At 36.7% G+C, this 11,559-nt stretch overlaps 1 protein-coding gene across 1 annotated transcript; it reads right to left on the reverse strand.

Moving 5' to 3' along the window:
• Window positions 1–3,831: 3,831 nt before the first annotated feature.
• Window positions 3,832–7,871, reverse strand: LOC149029315 (putative transcription factor At5g61620). The gene is given in 5 exon segments (XM_089142861.1): window positions 3,832–3,924; window positions 3,926–4,180; window positions 4,275–4,397; window positions 4,617–4,828; window positions 7,601–7,871. Coding segments are annotated over 5 exon segments (954 nt in total).
• Window positions 7,872–11,559: the final 3,688 nt, after the last annotated feature.

Consider the following 11,559-nt stretch of genomic DNA (forward strand, 5'->3'; position numbering starts at 1 on the left):
GCAAGGCTTATTGCCAAAGGATATACTCAAACATATGGAGTTGATTATAGAGAGACATTTGCTCCTGTAGTTAAAATGAATACTGTAAGAGTGTTAATGTCAATTGCCGTTAATTGTGGATGGCCACTTTTGCAAATGGATGTGAAAAATGCTTTTTTACAGGGAGACTTACAAGAAGAAGTTTATATGGAAATTCCTCCAGGCCACCCATTAGAAAAACAAGATGGACTTGCTTGTAAATTGAAGAAAGCAATATATGGCCTAAAGCAATCACCACGAGCATGGTATGAAAAGTTAAGTACAGCTCTTATTAGATTTGGATTCACTAGAAGTGGATCAGATTCCTCCATGTTTGTGAAGAAAGCTTCCACTGGCACAACAATAATTTTGGTATACGTGGATGACATTGTAGTCACTGGAGATGATCATGAAGGAATCAATACACTCAAAGAATATTTGAAGAAGACTTTTGACATCAAGGACTTGGGACAACTTCGATACTTTCTTGGAATTGAAGTTGCCATATCTAGTAAAGGATTATTCATCTCTCAAAGGAAATATGTTCTTGACTTGTTGAAGGAAACTGGAAAATTGGGTGTGAAACCAACCAACACACCCATGGATTACACTTGTAAGGTTACTAATGATGATTCTCCATTGCAGGATAATAGTTGTTTTCAAAGGTTGGTTGGAAAATTGATTTACTTGACCATTACCAGACCTGACATTGCATATGTAGTGAGCTATGTCAGTCAGTTTATGCATAATCCTACCAAAGGGCACATGGAATTGATTAATCATATATTACGTTATATGAAGTCTTCTCCAGGAAGGGGCATTTGCATGAAGAAGAATGGACACACAAACATTGAAGGATATGCCGATGCAGATTGGGCTGGCAATCCTACTGATCGAAGATCAACTACTGGCTTTTGTGTATTCGTAGGAGAAAATTTAGTCTCTTGGAGAAGTAAAAAACTAAATGTTGTCGCTCATTCTAGTGCAGAAGCAGAGTACAGAGCAATGGCATCTGCCACTAGGGAATTAGTCTGGATTGGTGCCCTACTTCAAGAATTGGGGGTGAGAGGTTCTAAAAAACCCATGAAGTTGTTCTGTGACAATCAAGCGGCTACACACATTGCCTCTAATCCAGTGTTTCATGAAAGAACTAAACACATTGAAGTTGATTGTCATTTTGTTCATGAAAAGGTTCAGGATGGAACTATAGAAACCCCTTATGTAAGAAGTGAAAATCAGCTTGCAGATGTCTTCACCAAAGCTTTGTCAAAGGGATTGTTTCAAATTGCATTGAGCAAGTTGACATCAAATGATGTCTTTGATCCAACTTGAGGGGGAGTGTTATGAATGTAACTTGTTAGTCTCCCAACTCTATAAGGAGACTAGCAGAGAGGGGGAGTTAGAATTTAACTTATTGTAAAACTCTTACTCCTTTCTATTTAAAGATAATGAGACCTCACACCAGAAGTAAGTTGATTTGGGGTTTTCCTGCTGTGGATGTAGGTTTCACAATGAATGCCGAACCACGTTAATTCTTGAGTTCTTGTGTGAATGTTTATGATAAATTCAACATTCTCTTGTTTAATATACTCACACCATTAACTCGACATTCTCATCATCTTTCTTCTCTCCCCTCAATATTCCTCAATATTCCTCAATGTTGTCTCTCCCTAAACTACACCTAAATCCTCCTAAACTCCACGTTTCTTTCACCATCAATTTCTCTCTCCTCTCAATATTCCCTCCTCTTACCATCAATTTCTCTCTCCTCAAAATTACATCCTCCTAACTCCACGATTCCATCAGCCATCTCCTCCTAAATTCCCACGTTTTCCTTATATTCACATACTTAGTTTCTCTCAATACTTGATTCCCTCAATATTGGATTCCTCTTTTTTCTCTCAATACTTGATTCCCTCAATATTGGATTCCTCTTTTTATTTGATTACATATTTTCTCTCTCATGCAATATTTGATTTGTCTTTTATTCCCTATTTATGCATATCTCCCTATTTATGCAATATTTTCTTTACCATCCATTTCTCTCTCCTCAAAATTACATCCTCGTAACTCCACGATTCCATCAGCCATCTCCTCCTAAATTCCCACGTTTTCCTTATATTCACATACTTAGTTTCTCTCAATACTTGATTCCCTCAATATTGGATTCCTCTTTTTTCTCTCAATACTTGATTCCCTCAATATTGGATTCCTCTTTTTATTTGATTACATATTTTCTCTCTCATGCAATATTTGATTTGTCTTTTATTCCCTATTTATGCATATCTCCCTATTTATGCAATATTTTCTTTATCATTTAATCATTCTTTTATTTATGCAATGTTTATGACTTCCACGCATGAAATCCCCAAATTCTAAAGTAAATCCGGATGGGGTTAAAACAATATCAAAATGTGTAATATAATTTATATAGCTATGAGGCATTGAACCCTGCACCTCTTTCTTTATTTAAGGTGATTGTTAACCATTTAGCTAATCAACATATGATTGAATTTAGCAAATAAATTCTAGTAACTATGTTAATCCCATACCAGTTTGGTCTTTAACGGTAATTATTTGAATATCAATACAAAATGCCAAGACTACCCCTTTGCTTTAGTTGCGGGTGTTACATATGCTCTCACCAAGCATATGCAATCTTCAAATAATAGAGAAGGTATTACAGCCCTAAACCAGTGACAAACTCTATACAATGACTAGAGATCAAGCAACCAATATAATGGATTAACCACACCTGATTCAAGATGCAAACCCTAGCTTGAGATCTCTCCTGCGTGAGTCCAAGAACACTAATCACCGGAGTCTTTCCACGAACCAACAGTAGACACTGCTCCAGCCTTGTATAAGAGCAAGATATCATCACCAAGCACACACCAGAACACAATCCAAACCTTCAACAGCAGATGAAGAAGAAGCAGAACCCGAGAGCAAAACCAGAGAGTGATCGAGAGAGGAGAGAGAGATATTTCGAGTGAATGAATCGAATCACCCAAACCCCTAAATTACATACCTCTAATAAGAAGTACAATAACCCCCTTGCCCTTAAAACAAATTAATAAGACACAGCCAGTCCTAATACAACAGAAAGACCATACTGCCCCTGTTACCCCTGCTACATATTACATATGGTTCTATGCATTCTCCATGTATTCTTTTTTTTTTTGGGTAGACATTCTCCATGTATTCATGCTCATATGTTTCCAAAATGGTCGGTAGACCACAACTATAGACAACTTTCGAGTAAAAGTTGTTGACGTAAGACTGCATAGGAAAAATACACCTTGAGATTCTTGGCAGAAACACTAGACCCTACTTTACGACTGCATCATTATCTACTAGGGTCTGTTAATGAAGTTAAGCAGCATAGGTGCTGCAACCTTCAAACAAGAACCTCGGGGAGTTTCAAAACCAGATCTTTTCATCCCAGGCTACAGACAATCAGATACCATGAAACCATTTATAACCTTAAAAAAGTATTGAGATTGAGGAAACATAGAACATCTTTTAACAACCACTGAGTTGTCCAGTGTATTTGCAAAGGTTCTTATTGAAATGTACAATACTAAGGCTTCGTATACTTAGCTTTCTTGCTTTATATCAAGTTAGAAATTTAGGATATCTCGGATGCTGGGAATATACAAGGAAATGGAAGGGTACAAATAGTATCAATGTCTCTCTTCCTCTGTTCGTTTTTCTACCACCATTTTTCTTCTTCTTTGAGGAAGCTGAGAGAAAATTTCAATATCAATTCTTCTCTATTAAAACTTGAGAAGAGAAAGGGAGCTACTTCATCTAGTCAAGTTGAACCCAAACCACTCTGACGGCTTCATGGAAGTTGGATGTTTGAGATGGCAATTTTGCTTCTTCATCAGGTGGTTGAGATATTGTATGCGATACCCAAACCTAGATCAGTGTTCACAGTAGTCGAAGCTTCGGGATCTACCTGAGAATCACGTTGCTGGACTTGAGGTGACAAGTGGATAGGCATTTGGGATGGTAAGGGTGCTAAAGTAGAAAGGTTGCTGTGGGCTCCAGCTAGGTATGCGTAGCCTTGGTTATGATAGTTCATCACAGGGATGTAAGATGCGGTTGGCATGATTTCAGCTGCTGGATGATTCAATCTCATGCTACCAAATCTTGCCTGTTTAAGAACTCAGAGTTTAGCATTTGGCAAACGGAAGAAGAAAAGAGAAGGAAAAATCTTGAACAAGTAAAAGAATTGCTAAGAAGTTAACACATACCATAAGTGGGAATCCGTTGAGGTAGGGAGCACCAGCAGTTGCAGTCATGGGGCTGATCGGTGGAGATTTAAATCCATCACCGGTTACTTGTGACGTACTGTGAACTGATACACCAGACTGATTCATACAATTTAAGCAACATTACTCAAAATTGTTCAGAATTCCAGTAAAATGGATGCATTATCAAGAGAGTTTTTGTTTTGATACACGTTCTCTAATTGATTTACCAGTTCCAAGTGTTTAGTTCTTGCAAGAGGCAAATCAGATGAAGACTTCAATTTAAGAAGTTGAAGTTGATGGAGCACCAAAAGAAATCTATGAAGGAAGGAGAATTACTGAGATTTTGATGGCGACATCGAAAAGGCTTGATCTGCGCTTCTTCTTAATGGATAGATTCTGCCTGAGAAAATACTTCTGAGCATGACTGGCTACTTGGGTTGGTGTCCTGGTGGTCACAAAGTTCTTTGAGATTCCTCTCCAATCACCTTTCCCGAGTTCCGCTAATCCTTCAAGGAAGAATCGGTGTTCTTCCCCTGTCCATGACATCCCTGAAGAATTGAAAAAGGAATTAACTCTCAACACAGAAAAGAAACTAAAAAGACACAAATCTTCTTTGATTTCTCATATGAAGGAGATGAAAGCTATCCATTATTCATGACAAGGGAAGAATTGTCAAGCTCTCATAACAATTTAGTTACCTTGCAAAGTTCCTAATCCACACAAATGCAGCTAACAATGTTAATCGTAGTGGGTGGTGGGTGGTGGGTGGGTGCCCATTACAATTTGCACTAGAGGTGGTGGCAAAGCGGTTGCGTAGTCCACGATGACTACTCCTCTATTTACTTGAGTTTAAGCAAGACTCTAATATTGTTTTCTCTCACTTAGTTAAGTCTAAGTGAAACTCTAATTAAGGAATTAGGGTTGAGGGAAATATTATAAATAGAGGGATGGAATACGAATCAGACGATTGAACGAATACTCTCCCTTGCTCTTTGATTTCTCTTTAGAAAGAAGCTAATAATCATGAACCTCCATCACTTTGTTTGTCGATTTAGAAGTGTGGAAATAACCTACAGAATACGCAAGGCAAATCAAAGGAACAAGAACGCAAAGAGACACCTCCTATGTCTAGATCCATTGTAGTTCAAGATCACTAAGGTAAATGATTTAAAGCCCGTCTTCGATGATACATTGGTATCAAAGCTTGGTTGTGATTAGGGTCATCGGCCTTCAACACCATGAAAATGTTAATTGAATGAGATTTTTTTTTTGTATGGATCTCTCATATGATCAATTGCTTGACCCTTATGCTAATTTATTTTTTTCGCGGTGATTGATTAATCGATATGTTTTGAAATTTGATTTGTTTTGCACTAAGCATCTAAATCTCATCTCACTGTTAAAAAGAATAATTAATTATGTTTACATCTTAGACGGAGATGATGTGGTACTACTACAAACTGATAGTATGATAGCTTTGGCTTTTTAAAAGGATGCTATGTTCCATGGAAAAGCCAAACACTTAGAGATTCACTACCATTTTCTCCTGGATATGATTGCAAAGGGAGAAGTTGTCTTAAAGCACATCTCCACATCCAACATGGTGGTTGAACTGTTGACTAAGCCTATACCAAGGGATGTGTTCCTATCACATTTAGGAATCTAGGTCTTAGACGTGGATGATGTTTTCTCCTATTTTTTTCTTTTTTTTAAGACATCTTATTTTGGACATAATGAAACCATTTTCTTATGTGCATATTTGACACATGTTTATGATGAATGAGTTAGTATATTTTTATAAAAAATGTCACCAGGTATTGAATTGACCCTCTTACACCGGTAATTCGCCTTGACTCTTGTGGATAGCAAGTAAGATGAGCCTATGGGTTTGTAAGGCTTTAGGGGGTTTTCAAACCAATGAGAGACTCCTTAGGTGGAACTAAGATGAGACCTTAATGGTCAAACATAGAATCATCACATTTCTGTGTTGGTTGTGTTATAGCCGAATGTGAACCTTTTATAATTAGTCATTGAGCGACTGATTGTAAAAGAATCAGGTTAAGCGTTTTAGGGAGCGACTAAACCAAGATTCGTATGAGATTTTTTGCCTTTTCTTTTGTAACATGCCCATTTCAGTAGGAGTTACGCCATATCATGCATGGTTGTTGCATGTGCTAAAGTCGACCGATGATGAGAGTGACAAAATGGATCCCTGCTAATTCATCACTGTGTGAGCCATCAGGATCACATTTCGTTGATCCTACTTGTACCCTTCACCTTAGACTATGCAATGAAGAGAACATCCAATGATGCTACTTTAGCTTATTCCTTAGGATCAAGGATGATGCAGTCACGTAGGGAAAGACTGGGAAAGCAGTTGAGGCTAATCCAAATGGCATGAGAGCTATGGGAAAACTTTTCATTCTATACCCAACAGTGATGTGACTCATTGCCTGAGCGACTTGTTATTTGATGAAATCACAAGTACATTATATGAAGAAAGTTCACATTGCTCACTATGAAGGATTGAAAGTGTGGAACTGGGTATAATTGAATTGTTTAGGGTATAATGAGATAATTCCAAGTGATGTGCTATGTTGGTTAGATAGAGACTTGATATAACACTCCTATCCTAGATACATCTCTTAGGTCACACGTTCCATTTCCGCATTGAAAGGAATAGAGTTGATGAGAGCATTTGGATAACTTCACCACTTTGTGGCGAGTGGGAGATGTTAATCGTAGTGGGTGAGCCCCATTACAATTTGCACCAGAGGTGACGGCAAAACGGTTGTGGTTCGTCAATTTGGAAGTGTGGAAGTAACCTACAGAGTAATCAAGGGAACGGAAACGCAAAGACGCACATCCTGTATCTAGATCCATTACAGTCAAGATCACTAAGGAAAATGATTTTAAACCCATCTTTGATGATATTTCTTAACAAACATGAAAGTCAAACTCTTTTAACAACTCCTAATCTTATTGATGAAGATGCCAAAACCAGTTATACTCAAGAACTCAAATCCAATGCTTCTGCACTACATCAAACTGGGTTCTGAGTTGGATTAGGATTTCTCCTCTTCAGTAATGGATTGGAAGTGAGAATGGAACTTCAATGCTAAAATGCATATAAAGGGGGTTGCGGCCTAGGTTGCAGAGGTTAGAGAACACTAGTCAAGAATAGAGAAGACCAGAAAATGCAGACCCTTTCACATGCTAAGCTTCACTTAAATCAAAGAATTAGACTAGTCCAATTTGAAACTTTAAAAGAAAAGGCTTTCCCTGATCATATTGAAAGGAATGATGAAACCAAATAGTACCTCTTTTTCTTTCTTGTGTGGTGATTCTTCTCGTTTGAAGAAGCCCATCTGAGAGACAACCAGGATCAGAAGAACTCGGATCAGTCATGCAGGAACGCAAACTCTCAGTACTGAAACTCTTCTTCAAAGTTTCATCTTCTTTTTTCAAAATCCTTACACCAAAAAGCTTCATTCCAACCTTCTCCTTCTCCTTCCCATTGCATGTTCTTGAGTTATGTCCGTTGTTCCCACAGTGTGAACATCTCCTACCCGTTTCCTTCCCAATTGCCATCTCTCTCTCCCTCTTCTCCTCTTCTGTGTTTTTCGGTTTTTTCATGTCTTTCCAATCTTTTATACATAGAATCCACAATTTGGTTACCAAAACTACCAATCTCTTGAGTTGCCATTATCGCTTAAAGTATCTGAGAGTCCCCCAGATAACGTAGGGTGGAAAACTTTTCTGCATGGGATTACCCATAAAACCTGTTTTACAATTCTTATTAGAACACCCAGATAGAGATTTCCTGAGTTTGATTTCTAATAGGGTTGTCTGTTTCTGTTTTTTATCCTGCTAGTTGGCGGTTGCTAAATATCCATTGAGAACACTAGATAGAAATTTTCTTGATTTCTATTTCTAATAGGGTTGGTTGCCTGTTTTTGTTTTTTATCCTGCTAGTTGGCGGTACTAGATAGAATTTTTCTTGATTTCTATTTCTAATATGGTTGGTTGCCTGTTTCTGTTTCTCCAAGCAGTTTTTAGGTTTTGCTATTACGGAAACTGGTTTTACAGTTGGTTTAATTGGATATTTGGAAAACCCACATGTAAATCCATTCTGACAGGTTTTTCTAACAGAAAATTTGGTATTCTCCTTTATCTTTTTACGCCTTACACCTTGGAAGGGTTTGGTTGACAAGAAAACAAGTCAATTTGTTATAATTCTTCCATGAATTGAAAGTTTCTGATTGTTTGTAATGATATGGGGGCCCATGGAATAACTCAAGGTTTTGGATTTAGAATGGGATGAAATTCGTTATATTGATCATAAATGAACTTGTGAAAATGACTCATTGTTTTGTAGTGATGGACGTCGTTTTTTCAAATTTCAGAAACGTTTTGAGGGCATATTAGTGTTTTCAGTGGCATTTTTGTGTTTTTCCGTTTTAGGGTTTCTTGACATATAAAGTCGTGTTTTCTGCATCTTTTGAAAGCAGGTGAATATTGTTGTTTCTAAATAAACTTTGGAAGGACAGAGTTCTCCATTTTCAATCCATTTTTCAATTTGGCATTGATTCTTTGTCATTTCAATGTCAATTTGGTTTGAATGCATCTCTTCTAATATATTTTTTTAAGAGTAATGAAATTGTCATGAGTATACCCAAAAGAAGAAAAAAAAAATGTCAAATTTTAACTTTCTTTTGAGTTTGTCTTTCTGGGTACTAGTATAAAAATGCACATCGGTATTTATTGTTCTTTTTGTAATTATAGTCTAACATAATTTTAAGAAAATTTTTTATTTACATCAAGGGACCACATTTAATTGTTATAATGTGTGTATTTAGTTGGGTTTTCTTTTTTCTTTTTTTTTTGGCTTTGCTTTTAACTATACCCCTTTCTTAAGAAGTCATCAAATTGTATATCTCAGCTCTTTCTCTTTTCTTTTTTTATTTTTTCACTTTTATGAGCTATATAAACAAAACTTATTGCCTAAAAACAATTACTAGGCACACGTTAACCATTTCCATCAGCAGTCACAAAATCATTCCATTCTTGCCTAAATCTCAAAGAGACTCTACTCAATAAGGTAGTCTATTTTGTCCCATAAGTTGTTTCATATCTAGATCTTGAAAGCACTGGCTGATCCTTATTAATGTAAGACTAAACCAAGACCTCCATCCAATCCAAGTTTCATTTGGTTCTGCCAATGCTCGACCCTAAGGCACTCGATCAAATTAAGGTCTTTCCTTGGATTTTTCTTTCATCTATAAAGAGGTAAATTTGCTATTAGCCCCTTTCCAAAGACACCTTTTCCTTGTTTGAAATTCAAGCAATTAATTCCACCACTGAAAGCTTTAATTAGATTTTCTTTATGGCCTTTTTCAATGAATAAATTGAATAATTTAGGACAATTGTGACTTAGGGCAACTCTTAACCATTATATTCAATCATCTTCAAACAATGAATTCTCCTTAAATTGCTACATATATGAAGAGAATTCTTTACAACCACTTCAGATTACTGTTGCCAACTTACAACAACTCGCATGCCTCACGTCCTATTTCTATATGGACAGATTCATAAAAACAAACCCAAGTATCTGAGTTCTATGAAATTTTTAGCATTGGGCATCAGTTCGTTTAATCTTTTATTTATTTTCATCTTATTCGGAGTTCAGTAGAGCAAAAATGAATCAATGAATAACACCTATATGGCTAAAGTAAGCAAAATTGATATAGAAGCATTTTGACAAAATGAATGCTAACCTACTTTTGCTTCTTTAGGCTAATAAGAAAGTGAAGAGATATAGTAAGGAAGAAGCTTGGAAAACAAGTTTTTGAGCTTAGAATCGTCATAACGGATCTGTTATGGTTTGAATTTGATTTTGAATTTAGGTTTTTGGATTCAAGTTTTGAATTCAAGTTTTTAATTTTGAATTCAAATTTGAATATTGTAAATGAATCTTATACAACAGGCATGTTTATTTATAAATACATAAAAACTTACCCATCAAGGTAAGCAACCTACTTATCAAAATTAGATTTTTTTTTTTCTTTATATTCTTTCATGGTATTAGAGCTAAGGTTTTGAGACTTTCCAAAACATTATATTTTCAATGGCCACTGCTAACACTCCATTCCCCATTACCAATCTCTCCAACCTTGTTTCTGTCAAGCTTGATGGAGCAAATTCTCTCATGTGGAGAGAACAATTAGAATCCATTTTTATTACCTGTAATCTTATGCATCATCTTGATGGTACTGGATCGATGCCAAATCAAACTATCACTACTGAAAGAATTCAAACGCCGAATCCAGCATTTCAAACTTGGAGAAAGAATGATCATTTTGTTCGAGCATGCATCAATGCCACCCTCACACTGTCTCTTTCTTCTCATATTCTTGGCCTTCAAATAGCGAAAGATGTAAGGATTCTCTTGCACAACTTTTCCAACAACAGTTCACTGCTCGAAGGACTTATCTTCGCAGTGAATTGCAAATGATCAATAAAGGAACGAGCACAATTACGGACTATCTTCACAAAATTAAGTCCATCGCTGATTACTTAGCGGCAATCAATGACAAGGTAAATGACTCTGACTTGGTAGCATATACATTAAATGGCCTTGGTTCGGATTATCTCACTTTCATCATCACTGTGGAAAATATTACCCCACCCATTACCTTTACCGACCTAAGGGCCAAACTACTAATCATGAGCAACGGTTACACCGTGGCTATGGGAACACCTAATCAATCTTAACTGATTCACATTCCCCTACAGCATTACTTGTTACAGACCAACCAAAATTTAATCAGCCTAATAATAGTATTAATTCATATCCACCCAACAACTGAAACCCACCTAGATCTGACTTTCGAAATTCATCAAATGACCCTCCAAGATCTCAAAATTCCTATAACCGACCAAACCAAAACACCTTTAATACTAATTCCTTCAAATGTCAAATATGTGCTAAGCAAGGCCATTTGGCCAATAGATGCTATTTCCGTTATGCCCAGAGTCGAAATAATCATAATCCACCACCTCACATTCCTTATGCTGACTTACATGGTATCCAAAATACCCAACACATTACACCACAGAATGATGCACAGTGGATACCGGATTCATGTGCTACCAATCATATGTCATTTGATCCAGCCATGCTACAACGATATACCACTTACAAAGGAGAAGACCAAGTTTCAGTTGGTGATGATAAGAAACACCCTATAACTGATATAGGCTCCTCAACTTTGAA

Source organism: Hakea prostrata, chromosome 1 (assembly GCF_041222555.1).
Source record: "Hakea prostrata isolate BN-2017 chromosome 1, UWA_Hpros_2, whole genome shotgun sequence".
NCBI lineage: Eukaryota > Viridiplantae > Streptophyta > Magnoliopsida > Proteales > Proteaceae > Hakea > Hakea prostrata.